Source organism: Dasypus novemcinctus, unplaced genomic scaffold (genome assembly GCF_030445035.2).
Source record: "Dasypus novemcinctus isolate mDasNov1 unplaced genomic scaffold, mDasNov1.1.hap2 scaffold_189, whole genome shotgun sequence".
Lineage (NCBI taxonomy): Eukaryota > Metazoa > Chordata > Mammalia > Cingulata > Dasypodidae > Dasypus > Dasypus novemcinctus.
Window position 1 is genome coordinate 383360 of NW_026688167.1, and position 25962 is coordinate 409321.

The following is a 25962-nucleotide window of genomic DNA, read 5'->3' on the forward strand; positions in this document are numbered from 1 at the left end:
TTCTAGTTGGGCAAGGCCATGCTCGTATAGCGGAATGTGAGCAGAAGTGGTATGCATCACTTCTGGGTAGAAAGCATGTACTTGCCAATGTCTACCTTGATATGGCAATGCAATGTTGAGCCATCACATGCAGCACAATAGCCTTGGAGTGTTCCCCACATCGATAGCAGACTTTAGATGAGTGAGAAGTGAATCTTTGTTGTTTTAAGATACAAAAATTTGGGGGGTTGTTACTGCAGCGAAGCCTAACCTAATATGACTGAAACAGACCTCTACGCCTAGATCCTAATACCCTCTTCAGCAATATGGAAACTTAATAAATGGGGGTAGAAAAATAAATGAATAAATAGAGAACAGTAAACCAAGAAATGAGCAAAAATCCAGAAAGGCATTTCCTTATGTTCCTGTGCTGGAGTCTTTGGCAGATTAATTCAATAGTTGACAATCCCTTACATTATTTCTGTAACATTCACAAAGGGCTTTCACACCTATTACTCCATGTGATCCTGCTCACCATTCTGAAAGCTGATTCCTGGTGGAACTGATTCTCAGCAGGGTTAACTAGTGGCAGAGCTAGAACTCAAATCCTGGTCTTTCAACTCCTAGTTCAGGGCTCTGTCCATTGCCCGTTAATGTCTGCAATTAAGGCCAAAGTTGCGGCCTGCAGTTGGACTGAGTGTTTCCAATCTCTGGTGGTCCTGGCCACAGTGTGTCTGTCTCTGTTGTCTCTGTGCCAGACTAGCCCCACTTACGGCAAGAGAAGCTGGGGCACATGTCCTGTAATGGAAGTACTATGATTCATGCCCCAAGGGGGTCCATATTCTCTCTTCCTCATGTCTCTCTCATTTATTTACATATATTTCCACATGCATTCCAGAGCTATGCATGCCCCACATATACACACTCACAGCTACACCTGTGCACATGCATAGACATATACTGATACACATTTAAGTGCACTTTCACTTAATCATCTGTATTCATACGAACACATATTCACATGCATAAATACATATACACTGTGCCGACACAACTGCTAATACATATCTAAACATGTCCTTATATGTTCATGAATATCCACATACAAATACACGAACAAAAACAATATACTCTATGTTCGTGTACACTTAAGTAAAGTACTTCCACATATTCTGATGTATACTCAGCCACAGGTAGAGGCATATTCACACTTACACATATCCACATATACATATCCATGTAATGAATATCTACATATGCATTTATAAACATAAAAGACATTTCTAGCCATACTATACATGGGCATACACATATTCTTTGAGGTTGCATTTCTAAATGTATTCAATCTAGCATTCACATCTAGACGTGCCTATGTGCATATTTGAACTTGCATACACACACAATCCCACTATATACACATGGACATACATGCTGCAGAGACAAGTAGATACCCCAGTGCATTCTATAAGCATGTGTCCAGACAAGTTGAATGGTTTCCTCTGGATTCCAGCTCAGATCTTTCTCTTGTAGACTACCTGTTTCTCCTTTATCCATTCCTGTTCCAATCTCGACTTTCATCTTGCTGCACAGACTAAAAAAAGTCCCTGCAAAGGTAGGTGAAGAGCAGGCAGTTTCAGCCCTTCCCTCGTTGGGAATGGGTAGAGACCCTGTTGCCTTGCTGCCTGCCCCTCTCTGCTCTCAGGTCTCTTAGCTCTGGTGAATAAAGCCAGACCCCGGGAGGCAGACAGTCAGGCCTGGGGACTCCAGCTGTTTATAGAGAAACTCTGCACCCCCAACTGTTCTGGAGAATGAAGACAGCCTGGAAGGTTCCCGATGCTGGCATTATGTCCATATTATCATGGACCCAGGAGCACAACCAGCTCTTTGCATGCTTGGAGACGCAGAGAGCCCTGGCCTGAAAGTCTAGAGGCCTGGGATGTCTCTGCCACTAATTATCTGTGCAGCCATGGGCAAGGGCAATCTCCCTACACGTCTCCAGTTTCCAGGTCTGTTTCCAATAAGTTTCCCTTTCAGCTCTGACTCCCATTTGATGCAAGGGAAAAAGCAAGGGCTGGGCAATTCCAAACATCCAGGAGTTAAATATTTGTATTTGGCTCAGGAGAAAATGGACTTTGCTGTGAGATAGATCTGAAATCAAATCCCATCTCTGCCATTTATTAACTAACTTTATGTCCTTAGGCAACTAATCTAAACTTTCTGATCCTCAGTTTCCTCATCTGTAAAGTGGGGATAACATTTCCTTCCTCATGGGGGTTATTGTGAGGTTTAAATGACATAATATATGTAGAAGTTCTCCTTGCATACAGTAGCATTTAATATGTGGCTTTTGCTTTTGTTATTATATTACTGTAAGTCCAGTCTTGCCCCAAGAATATGTCTGAGTGACAAGAAAAGAGGCTTGGATGGCAAAGTGTTCCAAAGGGTGTGAATGGTTGATTGTAGGGGAGAAAGGAGCTAAAGGGTAGGGAATCCTTGGTCATTGCAGAAAGCACTAGAGTTAGGTTCATGTTACACCCATCTATGCTGTGTGACCTTGTTCAAGAGACTTTGCCACTCTAGACAATCATATTCCCTCTCCCTAAAATAAAGGACTGGAATAGACTACGGGATGTGCAAGCTGGAAAAAGGCAAGTCCAACCCTACTTCGAATTAATGTTCATAAATAAGGAGAAAACTGTGTTGCCTGTGGACTACCCCCAAGGAAGCACATCATTGCTGATCCTTCATTTCCTGCCTGAAGATTATTTATCTCCACTCCAGGGGACCATCTCCTCAGGTTTCCTTTGTTGGTTATCTCCATTATCAATATTTATTATTTCCCCTGAGGGGTTTTGAGCCTGTAATTATGTGGACTGGATTTCCACTTTTGATAGCACTTAGATTGTTGTGATTCTTAGTCCCCGATTTTTGTCCATTCTCTTTGATGTTGAAGCAGTGTGGTATAGAAGGAGCACTTTTCTAAGGTTATGAGAATTGAGTTTTAATCACTGTTGGTCATTAATTAGCTCTGTAGTGCAATGTTTCCAAATCTCAGTATCCTCAGCTATAAAATGGGAAACACAGTATCTGCCATGTTTACTTCACAGAATGGTTGTAAAGGCCAAGTATTTGGTGACAGTGGTGATTTGGAATTGTATGTACCCCAGAAAATCATGTTCTTAAAGCTAACCCATTCCCATTGTTGTAAACTTATTGTAAGTAGGATTTTTGATAAGGTGACTTCGGTTAAGGCATGGTCCAGGGTAGGTCTTAATCCTCATATTGGGATCCTTTATAAATGGGATGAATGTAGAGAAGAAAAGTCACAGAAGCAAGAAGGTGAATGCAGCAAAACCTGGAAGAGAAGGGAGAGACCACCAGGTGCTTCCATGTGCATTGCCATGTGACAGAGAAGTCCAGGATCACTGGCCTCAATTTGGACACTTTTTGCAGTCTCAAAACTGTAAGCTTGTATGCTAATAAATTCCCATTGTTAAAAGCCAACACATTTTATGGTACCTGCTTTGAGCAGCTTAGCCAGCTGAAGCAGTGAGAGAATCAAGCGAGAGAGTAAATATGAAAATATGTTGAGAATTGTAAATGGCATTTAATAATAGCCAATGCTCATTGCATGTGTACTTTTGCCAGGCACTGTGCTTAGCATGTTCCATTATTTAACTCTTCATCCTCACAACATGAGGTGGATGCTCTCGGGGTCTTCATTTTACAGCTGATGAAACAGACTTTGGAAGGTTATACTGCCCAAGGTCACAAGGCTGAACCTTACATTTTGCCCAGGTTTTGAAGACTGCATTCTAATGACTCTGCTATGCTATCTCTGTAGAAGGCAAAATGCAGCAGGAGTTAAGGCTGGAAAGGTAGACAGGAGGCCTGGGGGAGGGGGTCTATGAATAGCTCCAGAGCACACAGCTAATCAGTGATAGTGTTGGCGCTTCAGTGTGCAGAGTCTCCATCATCACCATCATTTCATTGAAAACACTTAGTAAGCATTTGAAAAGTATTTCCTGTGAAGAGTACTTTCCTATACATGTCACATATAACAACCTGATGAGGTCAGTATGTTAATCATGGATAGCAATTCACAGATGAGGAAACTGAAGCTTAAAAACATGCAGCAAATCATCTCCTCCTAGATACGGAGTGAACCCAGATTTTGTGCAACTCCAGAGCCTGGGTTTTTAACCACCACACAGTAGAAAGCATGTTCTTATTCTTTATGGACAATATCAAGGAAATACATCTTTATGTGGTCATGATATGGAAACAACAAGAAAGTATGGTATGTCCTCAAATGACCAGGTCCTTCCCATAACTCAGTGGTCTCTGACTTGGATTAAGAACTGAGAGGTGGAGGCGTCTTTGGGACATGGAGCTGCCCTGGATGGTGCTTCAGGGGCAATCACCGGACATTGTAAATCCTCACAGGGCCCACTGGATGGAATGGGGGAGAGTGTGGGCCATGGTGTGGACCATTGACCATGGGGTGCGGGGGTGCCCAGAGATGTACTTGCCAAATGCAACGGATCTGTCATGATGATGGGAGGGAGTGTTGCTGGGGGGGGGGGGGTGGGGAGAGGTGGGGTGGGGGTGGTAGGGTTCAATGGGACCTCATATATATATTTTTTTAATGTAATATTATTACAAAGTCAATAAAAAAAAACTAAAAAAAAAAAAAAGAAAGAAGAGCTGAAGTGTCAACACTCACTGCACAAAGATTATGAATAATGCAAACGTCCATGTGCTTCTTATCTGAGAGGGAGGAAAAAGCAGAGGTGCTCGTTAGGAGCTCTTGTAAGACAACCATTCCAAGTGTGGAAAGGGTTGAGAAAAATATTAAAGTACCAATACATTTATTTATAATTACTAATGTAAAGTTTGCTCCTTGCATAAGTTTTAAAAATGTGGAAATACCAAAAGAAGAACTAAAATTATCCATAAGTTCACCATCCAGAGATAATCACTATTAACATTTTGATATTTTCCCTTTCAGTATTTTTTCCTGGTGTAATTGTTTAATTTAAAAGTTTTATTATTGAAATTTTAAATACATATTAAATTAGAGAAGAGTGTTCTACCAACTCCAATATACCCATTTCAGCTTCCATAACCATTAGTCTTTTGCCATTCTGCAGTTAAACTATTTTAATTTTTAAATTGTTATTTTGGTTAATATACATATAACACAAAATAGTCCATTTTAACCATTTTTAAGTGTACAATTCAGTGGTATCATTTACATTTGCAATCTTGTGTTACCATCACCTCATCCATTGGCAAAACTTTTTCATCATCTCAAATAGAAAACTCTGTACCCTCTGTACCCTTTAAGCAATAACTTCCCATTTCCCACTTCCCCGGCCCCTAGTAACCTCTAATCAACTTTTTGTCTCTATGTGCAGTTGAATTTTAAACCTACAAACAGGTCTTTACATTCTTTTTTAATCTAAAAACAGCTTGTTCATGTAATTTTGTTTTGTATTCCTGGGTATTTGGCATGTTCTACCCCTGCTAGCTCTTTGGTAATTTTCAGATATTATGTCTTCACCAAAAACATCAATTGCCTAGGACAGTAAAATTGTGGAACCTCATGATATACCACTGAAGACCTAACACACACACACACACATACATACACGCACACACACACACCAGAGCCCTCATCTCCTTGGGGAAGACCAATACAGAGGCTAAATACTTCAGGAAGAGAGCTGTGCATCCCCAGCAGGAAATAGCACCTTGTGTTATGACTCACTCACCATAGTTGTCTCAGCAATAGAACCAAAGCTGTTGATGAAGATGTTGCAGCTCACATTCACCGGGGGACCTGCCAACCAAGAAAGATTTCTGTTCAGCCCCTTGGCTGTGAAGAAATGCATAGGATAGGACCTATTCCTGGGAATGCTGACCTTGGAATGGATCTTCCTTATTGGAGAAGACTCTTGCTTGCCCTCCACCCCACCGCCAAGCCCATAGGATTCTCACCTGCCATTTAACATTGCTATGCCAGACTCCCTGGTCCCCAAGTGAGCACCAGGTACAGAACACCAGAGGATGAGCCGAGATGTACTTTCATTAACACAGGATGATTCATCATCCTGCCATATGGTTGAAATCCCTTCCCCAAACCCCATTGGCTGACTTCTAATTTGTAGCTGAAATGTATTTACGGCTACAACATTTGGAGGCCATCTTGGGAATTGCAAGGAACAGCAAGTTCCTTGCCTTGAACTTATGAACCAAGAATGATTTCCTGAAAGGGCATTGATGGGAATTGCCAGCTGAGGAATCCAGAGGGAAAATCAAGGGAAGCCCACAAGTCTTTATTAAACACTTTCCAGGCAAGCTTTTCAAATCCTATTGCAAGGGACAGGAGAGAAGCGGAGGAATATTCCTGGCTATGGAATATCATTGCCAGAAAGACCTGTGCTAGTTAAAGTCCAATCTCCTCATTTTACACTACTAATTTTAGCAGCTACCATTTACTAAGGGGTCTGATACTATACTGGAGTGTTACTAACATTAACTCATGATAACTAAACAAGAAGTTATGCTTATTCTTCTGTCACTTTCACTTAACCTGTGTTTGGCGCTGGGGTTGGTGTATATTCAGGAGACTTGAATCCCTGGACTGGCCATATGCCAGCTGGGTCCTGAGCTTCAGCAGAGTTGCAACACCTACTCTCTGGTTCATTGGACTTACTCAGGTCAGCTAACAGGAAAGTGAAGATGGTCAACCACCATACCAGGGAACCAAGAGAGTCTAAAACTGCAAGCAGGAGAATCGCATTCATCAGCCATGTGGGATCTAAGCCCCCTCAATCTAGAGGTGGAGTGGACATCACCATCCCAGGGTCCACAGGATGAAGGAATAAAATATGGATTAGAGTAGACTTACTGGTATTCTACTATAGAACTGTTGTGACTCCTGCAATGGTAGAAATTGTATCATTGATGTGGAGACAGTGGTCATGGGAGTTGCTCAGGGCAGGGAAAGGGAAGAAGAGGTGTGATGTGGGGGCAGTTTTGGGACTTGGAGTTGTCCTGAATGATGTTGGAGGGATAGATGCAGGACATTATATATCCTGCCATAACTCATTGAGAGTGTAAACTACAATGTCCATGAGGTAGTAGTGTTCCAAAATGTATTCTTCAGGGAAGCGGATTTGGCTCAACTGATAGAGTGTCTGCCTACCATATGGGAGGTTCAGAGTTCAAACCCAGGGCCTCCTGACCCGTGTGGTGAGCTGGCTCATGTGTAGTGCTGATACGCACAAGAAGTGCTGTGCCACACAGAGGTGTCCCCCGCATAGGGAACCCCACGTGCAAGGAGTGCACCCTGTGAGGAGAGCAGCCCTGTGCAGCCTGTCCAGGAGTGGTGTTGCACACATGGAGAGCTGATGCAGCAAGATGATGCAATAGAAAAGAGACACAGATTCCTGGTGCTGCCAACAAGAATACAAGAAGACACAGAAGAACACAGAGCGAATGGACACAGAGAACAGACAACTGGGGACGGGAGAAGGGGAAAGAAATAAATAAAAAAAGTAGTAAACAAACAAACAAACAAAAAACCAAAATGTATTCCTCAAATGCAATGAGTGTGCCACAATGGTGAAAGAGGTTGTTGATGATGTGGGAGGAGTGGTGGGGGGTGGGGGTGGGGGTATATGGGAACTTCTTATATTTTTTAATGTAACATTTTTTGTGACCTATGTATCTTTTTAAAAAAAGAATTAAATTTAAAAAAATGAAAAAAAAGTTATAGTTATTGCCTCCATTTTATTGATGAGGGAACAGAGGCTCAGGGAGTTTATTTGCCAAGACCACACAGCTAGTAAATGGTTGAGCCAGAGTTTGAGCTCCAATTTGTCTAATCCCAAAGATGGTTGTATTAATAGCTATACTAGTAGGGAAGTGGTTCAGAGAAAGGAAGGGGCACGTTCAAGGTCACAGAGAGAGTGACAGAGTCCAGTTCTTTTTAAGTAGTGGGCTGCTACATGACCAGGCAAGAGGGCCAGCATAAAATAGCCAGAGAAGAATGTGAGATCATGGTAAAGAGGGATGAAGGTGGCAGAGTCCAGATAAGACAGAGGTTCTGGAGAGTGAGGCAGTTAGAAAAGGCCTCATGAAGGTGATTGCCTTGAGCTGACCTTGAAGGGTGGATAGGACTTAGATGCTAGATCATAATCCTTTATACGAAGATTGTAATTTGCAATTTGTGAATTTTTTCAGTTCACTTTCTTTTTGCTCCCCATAAGGTACTGATATAGGTGGGGAAGAATTATTTTCCTACTTCAGAGATGGAACACAGAGAATTTCAGTGACTCACTCAGGCTCATTTAGCTAACAAGTGTCGGAGTCAGGACTTGAATGAGTTTTCTGATTGTGGAAAGAAGGAAGCAGATTTCCTTGTGTCCTCTGGTGCCTGCTCTTTCCTGTCCCTCTGGAAAGCAGCCCAAGCATTTTGTCCAAACTCAGCCAAGATTTCCTGCTTTTCAGAAATCTTGACATGGAGGAGGGAACTCAGTCTTAGAGTGAAGATCCTGGTTTTCCCTCCAAAGGAGCGTTAGGACCTCAGGGTTTTCACATAGCTCCAGCACTGAGTGGTTGTTTGAACTGAGGCATGTTCTTTCCCTTTCCTGGGTCTCAATTTCCCCCATTGCTCTGGAGGGAGAATAGCTCCTGATCTGGGTTGTCACGCTTAGCTGGAATGGTTTAGATTTTGCCTATGGAAGTCATCCATTTGAATTACAGGGTTATAGGATTTCAGGGCTGGAAGATTTCTTAATGGTCAACTATTCAATTGCTGCCCGTATTCTAATCGGTAGTAGAATCACCTGGGAAACGTGTTAATCTGCAGATTACGTGGCCAAACCAAAGACACAGTGAACCCAAATCTTTGGAGATGGGCCCAGAATCTATTGTGGTTCTCATACACAGCTAGGTTTGGGAACCACTGCTGCCAACCAGCTACCTTGTCAAGGCTGGGAACTTAAACACCCCAGCAGCTGGAAACTTAATACATTTTCAGCAGCCTTTTTCATAGTTGAATAGCTCTGTTTGTTAATTTTTTCCCCCTTATGTTGAGCTGAAATCTGCCTCTTTGCTACTTCCACCTAAACAAAGGGTCATTCTCAATTTTTTTCACATCATCTAGACTCAGACCCAGGTTTTTCTTTACATTTAGATGCCCCAAAGAGTCCCTGTCATACCTTGAAATGACGTGCACAGAGTCCCTGCCCAGGAGCTGCAAGTGTCTGGTGCTCTGACTCCCATATAAATTAGAACCTGATTTATGTGTGCAAGAGGGAACCAGCCAAAAGGACCCTGTGGGGAGGTGCAGTTCATTGAAATAAATCTGAAATTAAATTATCCTCGAGAAAATTACACTCCGGCTGCCTTGGCAGCAGGATAATGTATATATTTCATTAAATATTAAAGTTTAATTTTGCTTTTGTGTATGTATTTGCATTGGGCTGTGCCCCTCATCCCAGGAGCCATTATAATAAACAGAGTCTTAGAGAAGACCCAGAATAGCACAGCTGGATCATTTTACAGATGCAGAAACAGAGACCCAGAAACTTTGTGTTATTTACTCAGTCACACACATCAGGTGAGCAGAGGGAGAACTGAAGTCCAGTTTTGGTGCCCCTTACTTCCATATTATGATCTGCACTGCCATTGTGCTCTGCAGAAAGTGCCTGCTGTTCCTGGCCAACCCACTATCTTTGGGAGAGTCAGGAACGGGGAAATTTTGTGGTGCTTGAAGGAAGTTGAGAGATTAATCACCTGGCAGAGGAGTTTTCAAACAAGGTAGGCTTCTTCCTGTTGTGTTGGGATCACAGGGGCTCCTAATCCGCAAGGCCTTTTCTGGAGCTCCACGGTTTGTGTGGGACTTTTGGAAATCTTATTTTTGCCTGGATGGAAGGGTCAAAGGGACCATGGGGCTAAGAGGCAGGTGGTCCCTTCCCGCCAACCATTTCAGTCCTCATCACAAGGAAGGGTAGAGAAAGCTTGCTTCCCAGGTCCTGGGAAGGCATTCTAGGAAGCTGTACCTCACCTTGAGTTGGGATGGGTTAGAGGGGATAGAGCCAGTGAAGGGCTGAGAGAAGTGTAGGAAATTATCTCATCTTGTGAACCTCAGGCCTGAATGTTAAGTTCTCAGAGTCGGGCCCTAATTCAACTGTTTTATAGACTAGGTAAAATTTTATTTATTAAAAATTTCAACTGTTAAGTAAACAGATTGATCAATTGGTCAATCAATCAATCACTGCTGTTTAGGGGAAGAACTGAATGAAAGTTGCTGGGATCAAGTCCCTGGTCTTGATGGCATGACTTGGGCAAATCACTTTAGACCCTAGCATATTCGCCTGTTCCTTTGTTCATTCACTTCTGAAATGTCTATTGAGGGCCTCCCTTGTGCCAAGCATGTGGTACACACAAAGGACAGGTAGCACCTGAACCTGAGTGCATGGACTTTCATCAATGATACCCTCCGTTCTCATGAGGCTGCTCTCCTTAGGATGGATTTCTGAGAGAGCCCACTAGGGGGCATGGTGTACTGGAATTCCCGAAAACTGCTGGGAGCAGAGGAAACCGAGAGGCCATGGGCCATAACCAGCTCTTGGACGTGTTCGACTTGGCCCAGTGTTTTTACAAAGACTTGATTTAGTCGCCAGTTTCGAAGATTTCACAAAAAACCCCAGACTTAGACCTTCTCTTGGAAGGCCTAGCAACTCAGGGCCTACCTGGCAGCCTCTGGCTGGAAGTGAGAAGCAGCTGCTCTTAGATGAGCCCTGCACTTTCTGGTTTTCTTTTCAGATGCCCATTCTGCTTCTTTCATGTCCAAAGCCTGGCTGGCCCGTCTAGGTATGTGAGGATGTGACCCTGGTGAAGAGGCTTGGGCCAAGTGTGCTGGGTCTTGGTCCTGACTTACCCATCCCTGGGGGGCTCAGGGCTGGGCTAACGGTGCTGGGAGCTCTGGGCTCAGGGGCAAGGGGTCAGGGGAGCCAAGGGGACTCGAGGTAAACAGGCCTGGGAGTTGGGCCCAAACACTAACTCAGTGCACCTGCCAGATCCTTTTCTATTTGAAGAGGCTTGTTTGGACACAGCACTCAGAGGAGGAGATTTGGAGAATGAGGGGCAAGTGAGCAAATATTAGGAAGCTATTACCAGCTGTCACATCCCTTATTTGGTCTTGGAGTCGAGCCAAAAGGAACAGTGAGGAAGGGCATCTAGAATCAAGAATTGATCAGGAAGCTGGCTGTGAGGCCTCAGAATAAGATTTTTGCAGGGGTGTTGGGAGAAAGGTCAGATGGCATGGGCTCCCAAGGAGGTCCTTGAGACACCAGTTATAAGAATCTTGCTCAGCAGGGTGAGACGGTGACAGTATCCTAAGGCATCACTGAACAACAGGAAGTGTTCACAATGAAGAATAGATGTTAAGGTATCGCAAGACTGTGAGAGTGGAAAGAACCTTCTTTGTAAGTTGGCTACCCACAGGGCAGATCTGGCTCACAGACATGTTCTGTTTGACTTTACATATTTTAAGAAACAGGAAGCTTCACATACAATCTTTTTTTTTTTAGGAGGTGCCGGAGATTGAACCCAGGGCCTTGTATTGTACGTGGGAAGCAGGCTCTCAGCCACTTGAGCTACATCTGCTCCCTCACATACAATCTTGATTTCTAGCTCCTTGTGGGATATAGGGTGACCTGGCAACATGGGCCCACATTCTTGTGGGGTAATTACAGGCTGGGGTTAAGGAGAGGCTGTCTCTTTACAGGGGCTGGTACCTCTATTTCTCCATAATCTCTGCCACTCCTTACTTCATTACCCTCTGCTTACCTCACTCATTTAAGTGACCTACCTAATTCCTGTAGTCATTTGAATTTGTAGCCCTGATTTAGACCAGAATGTTTCAGAGTTATTTATTAATCCATAGGAACCTTTCAGCAGATCATTTTAGTTGAAGTCCTAACTAAAAGAAGCATCAAATAAAAATGAAGCTGCTTGGGGAAAAGCAGGGATGGACTTGCTCATCGTGCCTCTGCTTCTCCCTTTTGGGGCCCTATTGCTCCATAAAGTCTAGTTTAAAAATGACTGCAGATATAGCCAACCCCATCAATGCAGATTTGAGGAAACCAGGGCCCAGAGCAAAGAAGAGGTTGATCCAAGGTCAGAGAGAAACTTTGTGCTTGAACCACAACTCAAACTCATTTCTCTACATTGCAAGTTCATTCTTCTCTCCATTCTACCAGGGATCGCAATTTGGTTTTAGTTCACGTACTGACTCTTGGCAACCAGATGTACTGTGGAGTTGGATTCTCTGAGGCTTTGTTTGGACTCAGTGGGAGAGAATGCTGAATTGATTAACAATGTCTGCCTCGTGTGGAGAAAAGAGAAAAGGAGAGTCAAAGAATCCATCTCAGGTAGTTGCTATCCACACACAATGCCATGCTGCTTACCCTATAATCTAGGAAAGGTTTCTCAGGAGGTCTGGAAAGAAAGTTTCCCTACCTTTAAAATTGGGTCTGATCCTGGCATCATATCCAGAGGTTCTCCCCATTAACTTATCCAGGAAATCCGAGGGTGACATAGGCTTGGGCGCAGAGCGGGCAGCTTCAGCCTCCTTGGAAGCAGCAAGACTAAGAAAAGAGAGAGGAAAGCAAAGGATTAATGAGGCCCCTCCTGGGCTGTGATCAGAGTCAGCCCTGTCAGCCCCTGTAGACCCACCAGAATCTTAGTAAGAAGGGTCATATGGATCCTTATTGAATCAAGGCCCAGCCAAACATCAGCCAGGGTGGGATACTGGCAGGCAGTCAAGTGGCTGATTGACCATGAAAAGCTACTGACTATTTTATGTCTGCATCTTTGGGATTTTGAGCAATTGCTCTTGGCTGCTGGGTCTCCCTGAAGAGGAGACTGAGGGTTAAGCTTCCACTAGGCCAAACCATGTGTTTCAGGTTCCTGCACTCTCATATGTCCATGGAACATCATAGCCAGAAAGAACCTTAGAGATCAAATAGTATAGCCTTTCTCTAAGAGTTCTCTGCAGAATAGGAGTCACTAGGTAAAAAACAAAAGTTGCCAAAGTCAAATGCATTTGGGAACAAAAATGTTATCAGACATCTTTACTGCAGGATTTCTTAGAACCTTTAACAAACTTACACATCTATGGTGTTATAGGACTACTGTCTTATGAAACACACACTTTAGAAAATGCCTGTTGGGAAAATTGAGGCACGGTTAGGGAAAGGGACTGACCTAGGTCCCAGGGTAAATCAGTGGTGGTGGACTGCCTCAATGTTATCAAGAGTTGGGTCATTTGAAATCGTCCGGCTGGGAATGCTTCTCACTATTTCTGTCAATGTCCCACCCCCACCCCCAACAAAGTGGTTTCAGGGCCTCATTGAATTACTAATGTCTAAGAACAGTGACAATGTGACCCTCTCTCCTGCCAAACTCTCAAAGATGTACAGATTTCAATAAAAGTCAAAGTTGGAAGCTCAAGAGTTTAAGAGATTCCAAGAATCAGTCATCTGGATTGCTTTGGCAATGGAGATTTCTTAGACCTGAAATCATACCCAGGAGATAGCTGGAACCTATGTGTAACTTAGTCATGTGTGCTTGTGGGACTGTTACGTTGGAGAAAGTGCATGCCTAGAGAGAAGTGTGTGTGTGGATGGAAGCTTCTGTGATCTAGCCCAGTAGAACACAGTTTTCCCCAAGGACTGTATTCAAAGAACCTTTCTTGTTCTCTGCCTCCATTGCCTTCTCTGAGCTCATCACCTGTAACCTCTGCCTCCATTGCCTTCTCTGAGCTCATCACCTGTAACCTCTGCCTCCATTGCCTTCTCTGAGCTCATCACCTGTAACTTTTTAGGTTATCACCTCTAAAGTATGAACTCTCAAATCTATACCACCACCCTGAGCTCTCGCCTAAAATCCTTTTCTTCATTTGCAAACACCTGCAAGTCATGTCCATCTAGATGTCCTGCCTGTGCCTCAAATTTACCTTCCAACCTGAAATGTCACAGCTTCCTTCCTAAAGTTGCTCCTCAGTTTCCTCAGATGCCCCAACAGTGGGGGTATATGGGGACCTCATATTTTTTGAATGTAACATTAAAAAAATAAAGACAAAAAAAAGGGGGGGGGGGGAAGCTTTCTTAAAATAAAATACAGTAGTTACCAAAAAAACACACTGGTTTTTAGATGATGAATAAGGATCTACAGATTATGCTATGTGGCTGGGGAGTCCTGCCTGATGCCTTCCTTAGCCTAAGTGAGCACCAGAGCCCAGCCTTTTCTCCATTCAGCACCAGGCTCGTGACTGCTATGCGGCTCTAGTGTGGGCAAAGGGGACACAGGCATGCAATGGGTGATTTATGACTTTTCTGCTGCTATAATTCACTTCTAGAACCTCTCTAGGAGTGGCAGTTATGAAGCTTTCATAAGCTCCTGCTCGCTGCAGCCCCTCCTTTCAGATAATATTTGGGGACATAGTACTCCTTCCCAGCACGTACTAGGCCACAAGCTGTCTGTCGGCCCTTAGGTCTCTTTCATAAGCCTGAATCTTATTAGATGGTACAGAGGGAGAATGAATTCATCCCAAATTATTCCATATCATTTGTAATTACCATAATGTGTCATTTAATACCTGAACTCTCCCCAAAGCCAAAGAGTCACCTGATTTTCTAGCTCTCGCAGCAGCAGTCAGGATATGCAGTAGGGTTACCTGCCCATTAGTTCACTAAAAACCCAGGCACAGTGAGCTGAACTGGAAGGAATGATGACCAAGAAGCCAAGGAACTGGCCTCAGGCCACTCAGCACGTTAATGAGAAAGAAGATTAGAACTCAAAATCTCGTGTTGCCTCATCCAAATGCTGCAGAATAGGGGAAGGTCTTGTAAATTGTGAAGAGTGTAAATAATGAAGATTGCTACTGTAACTGTTTTCCAAATTTGTTATATCCTGTTACCTCCCAGAGAATCAAAACTTCTAGAAATCCTGAAACACACAACTCTGATGCACCACATTATAAAATGGAGGAGAAAGAGCTGTGAATCACCAGCCAAGCCTCTATTTTGTCAAGTGATTCACAGTTGAATTTTTAGAAATTTTGGGATTCTCCAGTCCAGCCTCTCGCATGTCATATACCAGACGTGTCCTGGGTATCACTTTCAGTTTTTGCCCTATTTGTGAACCACCTCTTCTATTATTCATTTAATGTTATTCATTAAATTACCTCACTTTTAAAATTACACTTTAAAAAAAGGAAATTATATTTCTATTCACAAGTAGAAAACCAATATTACTTGTTATAGTAGGAGATAACCGTAATAATGAATACAATGAAAACAAAACAAGTAAAACAAAGATCTCTAACTTCTAGTCATATACTGCTGCTTGCCACTTGAGCCCGAGGCCTGCTCTAAGTTACAAAAGAAGATCAGCAGCGTTGGGAGGTGTTGGAGACATACTAGCACCTAAATGAGACTTTCTCCTTGAGCTAATTGAGAAGGATTGAAAGAGAATTGAAAAGATCAGTAGTTCGGTCTTGATTCAGTGTTACTAGTTGCTATTCAGTGTTATTGTGTGTGAACCACTTAAAGTCCTCTCCTATCCCCAATCCAATAGCTCCCCATTTTTTTCCCCTGGGTGAAGCCTCCATTTTAATGTCAAAATAGCCATGACCCTCACTTGATTATCATTGCAGATTTCTCTGTGTATTTAGACAGTACATTTTTTCACATTACTTTAAGGGCCCCCTATAGTAATTCTGTGCTCTGTGAAACTGTGGAGAGTAAATCTGCATTAAAGGGCCCTCAATGCATGTTAAGAACCAAGGCCTTAGGTGAGTTAGGCATTTGTTTATGGATGGTGAGCTACGAGGCAGAGAACCTAGAAGTGAATCTGAGAAACAGAACACTAATATTAGGATTTGCTGACCCGGAGAAAAGCATGTAAATGAAGCAAATTGTCTCAGGGATTAGGGAAATATAATATGTAGCTTAGATAGATTTGATTAATAGTAATTTTCAGTGAGGTTTTCTGGTACCAAGTTTTCTACTCCTCACTGAGAAGCTCACGGCAATCGATGCGCTGACTGGAGAGAGCTTTAAACTATCTATCACTTTTTAGTCAGACTTTTGTCACATTAGGAGACTTTGGTGCATGAAGGGTCCTTCTGTGATTCTTGATGGCAGAGACCATGGGAAAGCCCAGTTGTGAAGGTTCAACAGAGGGCTAGGGACAGAGTGACAGAGTGAACTGGGGGCTGAGTGGCCTGTGTGAGATACTTTCCTTTTTGGTTTTCAGTCTCTCAAGCTATAAAATGAGGGGATTAGAATGATCTCTAGAGTCCTTCCAGCCCTAAATGGTAATTATATGATGTCAGTCCATAATATTTTCTCTTTTTTTCTTTCTCAAGTGTCTGGTCTTGGGTATCTGCATTTGTCTGGACTCCTTTGGCAGGCATTTGAGTATATTTGCGCCTTGGTTCTTCCCCATCCAGCCTCAAGATTTCTCATCAATGAGCCAACATGTTTCTCAGGGATTTTTTGGAGGAAAGGACAGATCAATGCTCAGAGTCTCAGTCTCCAGTTGCAGCATCAATTGGAAATAGAGAATCAATATGGAGCTGTCAATCTGAATTCTGAATGAGCTGGGCTTGGCAATGAGACTGGGGAGAAACCATTTCACTTACAGCCGGCACAGCATGACACCCAATAGCCAATTGGGGTTAGCCTTGGAGTCCCCCCACAGACTCCATCTCCCAGGTGACATGGGCAGGGCAGCCTGGGAGGTCAGGAGTAGGTGAGGGAAGACAAGAGATGGAAGAGGAAGGGAGAAGAGGAACTAGGAGGTTGAGGGTAATCAGGTGAGGGAGCTGCAGGGCTGGAGAAGTGGTAAGTGCAGATTGAGAGGGTGTATCAGTTTAATATTACTGATGAATTCCAAAAAGAAATATTGGATTATGCTTGTAATCTGATCTGTACCGGCATGACTGAGTTATGATTAGAGCATTAGTCTCCACCCCTTGGTGGGGGGGGGGGGGGGCGGGAACGACTCACAGATAAAAGGCATGGCAGAGAACAAAGTTGAGGGTTTTCTGATGTTGGAGTTTTGGTGTTGGAGTTTGATGCTGAAGATTTAAGCTGGAGCCCTGGGAAGTCAGCACGCAGAGGAAAGAGAAGCCAGCCCCAGGAAGGAAGGAACTCTGACCCAGAGAAAAGCAAGCCCTAGAACAAAGGAACTTAGGAAGCCTGAACCCTCACAGACATCGGCAGCCATTTGCTCCAGACTTTGGTGAGGGAAGTAACTTATGCTTTATGGCCTGAATCTGTAAGCGTCTACCCCAAATAAATACCCTTTATAAAGACCAACCAATTTCTGGTATTTTGCATCAGTACCCCTTTGGCTGACTAATATAGAGAGCAAGGGAGGTTTTAGGGGGTGCAGGGGGTAGGGATAGGAAGAGGAAAGTGTGAAAGTGGAGGTGCGTGAGGTGCGGTGAGGTGGACAGTCAGGGAATTCAGTGAGTTCTGAGGATGGACACTGACCTGCACTTGATGGGGGGTGGGGGCTCCCAAGAGCGAAAGCTTCCAAAGCTTGGTGGAGAAAATGGCTCTTACAGTGATGCTTGAGGGTTGAAGGTTGGCTATAAAGCTGACCTGAAGAATTGAAAGAAGTTGTGTATGTGTGAGGGAGGCCAGGAGGGAGGGAAGGGGGAGGAGAGAGAGGGAGAGGGAGAGAGAGACGCAGGCAATAAGAGATGAAGACTGGACATGGAGTCCACGTGTTTGAGATCGACCCCTAGGGCTATGCCTTGTGGGTGTGAAAGTTAAGGGCAGATTACCCGCCCCCCCCCCAATCCATTTATATATTAAAAAAATCCATCCTAGTACCTCAGCATCTCAGCTATTTTCTGGTTAAATTGAATTGTGGCCTGGCCAAGCTGGGGAAATAAGCCCTCCAAATGGTTGTTGTCTAACTTGGCTTTAAGGGAAGTTGTCCTATGACTTGGGCCACAAAATCCCCTTTGCGTTGGCAGGGAAACAATCCACTGAGCTGGTGTATTAGGTATCCCCAAAGAAGAGGAATCTCTTCCATACAGAAAGTACCTGGTTAAATAGTCAGACATTGTTTGAAGGTCCATTCTGGGTTTCCATGTGCATTTATTACTACACAGTTACACAGGTCACTATGGAATACATGGGAGCTGGGAAACCTGCTTGTTAGTTTTGGCTCTGTCTCTAACTTTTTGTGTGACCTTGGACTAATTCCTTTCCCTAGAGGGTCCGCAGTTTCTTTATCCATGAAATGGCAGTTTTGGATTAGATAAGGCATGGTAAAAAGTTTTGGGTGTGGACTCCATTCATCTGGGGGTGACTGCTCAGAGAAAAGTTCTGGGGCCTTGTCTGAACCAGCAGGGAAGGGTGGCAGGATGGATTATCAGTCTCTGCAAAGATACTAGGTTGTGCTTTCTACTAGTCCTCTTGCTATAAAATCCCATGATCCTTACGGTTTATCAAGCATGTACTACATGCAGAAGGTACTGTGGGAGAGGACACAGATAAATATGTCACTGCCTACTGGAAAAAGCACTCCGTGTGGGCAGGGTGTGTGTTTGTTTCATTCAGTGCTAGCATGTAGGAGGCAATCCATCATTATTTGTTGATGAATGGTCTTTGCCCTGTTTATAGCTGAGTAGATAGAATTGATTAGGTAGATAAACCTAATCAAGGTGCCACCAGGCTTTGGTGGCATATGTAATTGGATTGCTATGGTGGCTCAGAGAAGGGAGGCAGTATTTGAGGGGAGGTAGGGGCATCAGGGATATTTCCTCAGTTTTATTAATTTTAGTCTCTGTGTACTTTTAGAAAGACCCAACATTTACCATTGTCCCAGTTGAGTGTTTGGGCAATAAAGCTTTCTTCCCTCCTGTTGCCAGTGGGCTTCCCTTGGGAAAGGAGTGGAGAGGTGTTAGGGAGGCTCAGTGTTCTGGGCTCTGGGAAGAGGTGCCGGGGAGTGAAGCTGGCCCTCTCTGGCCTTATGGACTGAACTAGTTTCCTGCCTCTGGCTCTGACCCCAGGAGCTTTGGGGTTGTTGTCACCAGTCAAAATGAGGTTTTCATGAGAAGTAATCATGAATCATGGTGGTCTTACTTATTCCTCCCCCATAGGCCCCACTGGTCACCCTCCACTTTGCCTGGGTTGAATCTTCAGGCCAACATCTGGCTTCACCTAACCAACTGTGCAGTTTCAATTTTATTTGACTGCAGTAAGGGGCTTAGGTTGGCTGGGGAGTGCCTGGCATTTTTGTTACTCTTGCTTCATGCCCTGCTAAGCACCCCTAGGTGCAGAATGCCGTAGCTGGTGTGCATGCCCTGAGCCCAGTTCTCCCCAGGGTTTCATGGAACACCCTTCCCGCTTCCTGTCCCACCTCCCACAGCTAGGTCTGCCAGAGTGAATCCAGGGTGAGTCCTGATCTGGGTAAAAAGAACATGTGTTTGAATATGATTCTCTTCTGCCAGAAAGATAAAACCCTGGATTCTTGGAGCTGGAAGAAACCTTAAGGGAAATCTGATTCTCTAGGAATGCCTTTTACTCCTTATTGCCAATTCCAGTCTATTCCTTTGGACAGGCTTCCATCCACTAATTTCTCTGCTTTATTTTGTAGATCCCTACAAAGCAGGGTCAGCACACTGTGCGCAGCCAGTGAGACACCTAGCAAAATTTAAGGAGACATTCATTCTCAGGGTCAGGCAAGCAACAACTCTGAACTTGCAGAGCCCTGAGAGTAGGTGCTTCCTTAAATTTTGTGCCCTAGGTGCTTCCTTTGCCTTCCCCTAGTCCTGGCTCTGCTAAGAGTCCTAGATCCTTATAGGGTAGAATTCCCTCTATAGTAATCAAGTGTATTCACCTGAAGAGGGAGCCTTTCTCTCTTTCTCACAGAAGTCCATGTCATTTCCAAAAAGCTTCACTTCTTTTTCTTATTTGGTGGCAAGAGAGCATATTCATTGAGCACCCACTGCACCTTACGTATGCTGTGAAATGCACATTATATATTTTGTCTCATTTCATCCTTCAGCAACCTGAGAGGTAGGAATGTCTACCCATATTTTACAGATAAGAAAATTGGGGGTTAAGGAAGGTGTTACTTCATCTGTCCAGCACTGGCATAACACACTCTTATTTGTTTAATTATGTCAAGGTTTTCTTTTTCTTAACTCCTTTCATTTTACCCCTTGCATATATTTCAAGGCTGGAACCATGGTCTTTTCTGGTCCAAATTCAGCACCTTCAGCTCTATAACCTTTCATTTCTTCAGAATGGGGGCAATCAGGCTCTATGCAGACAAGAACCTGAAACCATGGTTTTCACAAATTTCTTTCTGGTCTCTTAATAGACAGGGTTTTTATGAATCACAGTGGCTGGCTCATGGTCAGGGCTCAATAAATATTTGTTAAGTGGATGATATACACCTGGCATTCCAGAGGAAGCTGAATTTAGCTGTGCAGCCACTCGACCTCAGCAATACAATTGGCTGGAATCAAGCCCTTAATTCTGGCCCTGATACCATTTTTTCAGTCCCTGGGGAAGATACCTGATGTCCTCCAGGGAAATCCAAGGCAGGGGATATAGGAGCATCCACAGCCCTCTGTGGAATGCCTCCGACCCATGGCCTAGGTCAAATCTGTGTCTGTGCGTAGACCCTGCACTCCTCTCCCCTTATGTCATTAATCATAATCCCCCAATGACCAACTCAAAATCTCCTGACTGCCTCTATTTGTCTCACTTGGGGAAAATTTTCCTTTGCCTCTGACCTTCAGTGTCATTCTGCAGTCAGGTCCCATGAAGCATGCACTCAGTGGCTATCAGGTAGTTTACAATGTGAAGAACCCAGGGGGTAAGGCACCCCATTCCTCCAAGGTAAGAGGGCCTGCGGAGGAGGAGACCTATGGGGTTTCCTCTGCCTGAGTAAAAGCTCTTAGCAGGCCCTGCATAATTAGCATGCATCCCATGAGCTGTACAGAGAGCAAATGGCTCTCATTACCTTCAGTGCAGTTTTCTTTTTAATCAGATAAATCTCGCTGGAGAAGTGTCTTTGCAGAGAATGGAGCTCAGAGCTTCTGGACAAAAAAGGCTTTGGTCAAAAAAGACTGCATTGATCAGTAGGAATTGGTCGTTTGAGGTTGCAAAGGTCTGGGAGTATAAATATTGAGAACTAGTATAGTAGGAAAAACACAGGTGAAGACACTGATATTATATTAGCTAATGATAATAATAACTACCATTGACTGGGTACTTTCTAGGTGTCAGATACCTTACATACATTACTGTATTTAATCTTAATCCTATGAAAATGATATCCATTTTCAGAAATTTGTCCAAGTTCATGCAGCTTGTAAGTGGCGAAGTCCACTGGTCATTTGGTCTCTAGATTGTGCACTAGTAACTATCATACTCTATTGATTCTTCCAAGTGGTAATGATTTGCTATGTCCCTTTGGGGGGTCTGCTCCAGTTCATAATATAAATGTCTGCATGACACTTTGGAAATACTAGTGAGAATTCATGGAGCCCAGGGAATCGGAGAGTGTGGTTGAGAACAATATGATAATCACTTCCACATACTTCACATAGCACTTTCAGTTTATATGGCACCTCCAAATCCACCACAGCATTTAATTCTCACTCCCTCGCTCTGACAGCGTCTCCATGTACAGGTGATGGCACTGAGGTTTAACTGGAGGGTGGAAAGCCCTGCTCAGGGCCTCACCTGGTAGAGCCATCAAGGGCCTCCAAGATCTAGTCTGGGGCAGCTTCTGCGTTAAATGGCCTTTCCGAAAGAAAGGAAGGGGATGGCGAGCCCTTCTTGACTATAAAATTGCCTTTATCAGAATTTCTCTGTAGGAAATATGCCTTTCGTTTTTACTTTTCTCAGTCTCAGTTCTGTCATCTTTAAAATGCTACCTGCCTTTACCAACTTTGGGTGTTGTTTGGATGGCAAAAATTCATGGTGCCTTTACAGGTTCTGTGGAAATAAACTTGTTTCCTTTTTCAGATTAGTCAATCTTTCCATTCACTAGGAGTTTGAGTGAATGATGATCTCATTTGAGATAGTGTAAATTAATTTATCAATTGACACCATCATTGGTGAAATACCTACCATCTGTCAGGAATTGTGCTAGGTTTTGGAGAAGGACATAAAGCATAAAATTATAGCAGCACTTGTAACTGTCAGACATTACTCTTAAGTGTTTTATTTACATTATTTCACTTAACCCTCAAAACAGCCTTATGAAGTATCATTACCTCATCTTATCGAGGTGCATAGAGGTTAAATAATTTATCCAGATAACCCTAACTCCACAGACCTCTCTCTTAACTGTATCAATGACGAATATGCTACAGCCCTTGCTTTCCAGGAGCTCCCCAAATAATAGGGGGATTCCTACGTGTAGACAAATAAGTACCTGAATATAAGGTCTTGTTAGAAAATCTGTATCACTTTTCCTTCCCAAGTCTATAATAGCTCAAACCGATAGGGGAAAATGAGCCACACTGCAGTGAACCCATAGGAAATGTGTCAGCAAAGTGGGGCTGTTTGTCCCAGAGGCACAGGGGTTTGCCCAGTTGGGGTGCTTGGGTGTGTGTGGTCCTCAAGCATCCGAGCCTGTAATTCAAAGGAGGGTGATCAGAAAATAAACAAGCCTCACTGGGCACTGAGGAAGAAGTGATCTTAATTTGCAGAATGAGCAATTTGGATTAAAACCTGAAGCTGCCTTTAATAAGCTAAGTGACTGGTCTTCAGAAAGGGAGCACTTAATTGTGAGTTGAGAGGGTTTAGCTGAAGTGGGTATTTGTATGTAAATACAGGGTTTTATGGAGGCTTCAGGGCTCTAATAATGCTCTCTAAATAGCCCTTCTTGATTCCTCTGAATCCTCTAAGACAGAGTTAGAGCTGCAGCTATGCTCAGTGGGGTGGAACTTCTTTCTCTCACTCAGCAGGTTCCAAATCCTTGGGGAAGAAGTGGGTAGACTAGTCATAGAAGTATGGGACCTAGTCATCTTGTACATTGAAAATAAAAAAAAAAAGAAATGTATTGAACACCTGGTATAAATGATCTCTGTACATTACAATGCAAGGTCAGTAGGGACTATCATCTCTTTCACAGATGAGGAAACTGACTCATCAATTAAATAACAACAATTTGTAGTGGCTGCCAGTCATCAAGTACTTTCTAAGTGCCACGCACAGAGCTAAGAACTTTTCCATGCATGCGCTCTATTTCTTCCAACAACCCTATGAAGTTGTACCATTTTCCTCTCTATTGTCTAAATGAGGAAACTGGGACTTGGGAGAGGTTAAATGACTTAGTGAGGTGACTTGATGGAGTTGATATGTGAACCAACAGAGATAGAATTTTGGCATAAGCTATGGAGTAGCTGTTCAAATATGTTAAAACGGCTCACTCAACTCAAATATGCATTGTTAAAACTTTCTGCTCCTTTGTGGATTCACATAAGCTTCTATAAGGAATATTTACTCAGGAGAATTCAGGAGAAATGTCAGTGATGACCTGTGGGACATAATGAGACAGAAGGAAGATTGATGGGTGGTGAGGGGAAGACAAGTGACTGTAGTCAGTGTCCTTTCCTGGTTTCAGGATAAAGGCAGGCTAACGGAGAAGGGATCTCAAATGTGGGCCTTTCTTTTCCTGCTGGGATTTCTTTCCTTTCTACCCTGCCCTTTAGGTATCTTTCAGCAGGAGGTTCTCTTTGTAGCTTACAGGGGGACTTACAGAGGGTGTCTGAATCCCACTGCCTCCTGCTCCGTGTTCTATGTCTCAGGGGCAATGAGAGGGACCCCAGGGAACGGGATGAGCTGTAGATGCAGAGTCAGAAATCCTGGGTTTGACTTTCACCTGTTCTGATTCTTTCTTACAGTATCTTGGGCAAGTTCCCTACTTTATTTAAGCATCAATTTCCTTATACATAATGTGTAAATAACACCTGTCCTAACATATAAATTACTATTTGAAATCATGTTGACGGAAGCATAAGATAGTACACATATAAAAAAGCTTAATTTGGGGCTGAAATAGGGCATGCTTCAGGGTTAAGCACCAGACTCTGCTATCTCAGCTCCTGAGTTCAAAATCTAGGTTCTGCCATTTACCAGCTATGTGCCTTGGACAACTTACTTAACCTGTCTAAGCCTCTGTTTGTGCATCTGCATCTGGGGGCAATCATAGTTGCTGTTCATAAGATATTTGTGAAGAATAAATAATTCTTTTACAATGCTTGGCTTGATGCCTGGCACATTGTAAATATTCAATACACTTTTTTTATTCATTCAAAGAGAGTTGCTTGAGCAAATCTTCATGATGGGGATAGATCCATTAATATCTAGAGGCTTCTTTGTGCCTTATGCTTGAGTCTCACGACTGGAAGAGAACCACAGCTCTCTCAGGTGAGTCTTCTGTGCTTAGTAATTTATCTGTTACATCGTAAATTAATAACATTACTTTGGCATTTCAATCAATAGGATTAAGATGATCTGGTGGTAACAGAGTAGTAATTGCTGCTTCACAGATGGAAACTGTCCAGTGGCAAAAACTGTTCTTCACCAGCTGGATGGTTGCCCTCAGACCAGGTTCTTTAAACTTGAAAAAACAAGCAAACACATTTTCCTCTAGTTAAAGCAATAAACACACTTTGGAAAAATACAAAGAAGTTCAAAGGAAAAAAAAAACCTACCTGGAAATCCCATTATCTATTATAGATACCTCTGTTAACATATTGGTAAATTTTCTTCTTGTTTTTTTTTCCTTATAGATTTTAATCAGTTTTGTTTTCTGCTTTTTGATGGAAGTTTCCAAATGAGCATTCTCTCTTGTTATTAAATCTTTAGAAACACAATTTTAAATGACTGTATATGCCAGTGTGTGGATATATCAGTATTCATTTAGCCATCCCCCTATCGATGGACATTTACATTTTATTCAATTTTTAGCAATTATAAATTATACTGTGAAAAAGCCCCTTTGCCACAAACCTCTTTTCATGTCCTATAAGCAAAACTGCTGAGTCAAAAGGACTGAGTATTTCTGAGGCAGAAAGGCTCTACCAGCTTAAAGGAGCCCCTCTTCCTGCCCTCAGAAGCAGCATGGCTTCTCATTAAAAGTGAAATCCTCGTAAGGCAAAGTCTGACAGGGACAAGGTTGAAGGCAGTGGTGAGTAAATAAAAACTGAAGAGGAGAGATGGCTGTTGCTATCTTTTTCAGTTTTCTCCATTGAATCATATTGCCCATGAAGTCATAGGCACTGGAACTTGCTGAAGGGGAGAAGAGGAGGGAGTCTTTGTGATAATGCCCAGAAGCCCAACACTGCTTGGTGCAGTGTATTTCCTTTTCTACTAAATTGTCGTGCCTACCTCTTCTGCTGTGTCATAGTCAAAATTTTTTTTTCACCATGAAAGTACTTACAGAAAAAGAAACATTCCATAAATGCTTGAAAGGGAAGGGAGGATAGCATGGTGGATTCAAATCTAAATCAGCCAGTTGTTAGCTGTGTGATCTTGGGCAGTCACTTAATGCTTTAAACTCTATTTCCTTATTGGTAAGATAAAGGTAATAATGTAACTACTTCCTAGGATTGTTGGGGTTAAATTAGAAAATATGTGCTAAGTGATGTCTGCAGTGACAGACACACGTAGAAAGCACTTAACAATGTTAACTTTTATTAAAAATTAAAATTAAAGCTTCTAAGAAATGGTTCAAATTTTTTGTCACTAAAATTTTATGCCAGTCTAGGTTAAACCTAATAATTCTGAAGAACTTTGGGAAAATCTAAAGACTTAAAGAAGCAGATATGGCAGGAAATATTGAATGTGGACTGTACGTCAAATCTTGGCTAATTTATTATATTCAATTGCAGGTCCTGCATTTTAA

At 43.0% G+C, this 25962-nt stretch overlaps 1 protein-coding gene across 2 annotated transcripts in view; it reads right to left on the reverse strand.

Annotated features, from left to right (window-relative positions):
• Positions 1–25962, reverse strand: part of GLRA1 (glycine receptor alpha 1) — a 93373-nt gene that overhangs the window by 48626 nt on the left and 18785 nt on the right. For both annotated transcript variants that reach the window (XM_004453452.3, XM_004453451.2), the window contains exons 2-3: positions 12520–12647; positions 5757–5824 (exon numbers count right to left, since the gene is read on the reverse strand). In XM_004453452.3, coding sequence (XP_004453509.1) covers positions 5757–5824; positions 12520–12647 — 196 coding nt within the window. The remainder of the gene's footprint in view (positions 1–5756; positions 5825–12519; positions 12648–25962) is intronic.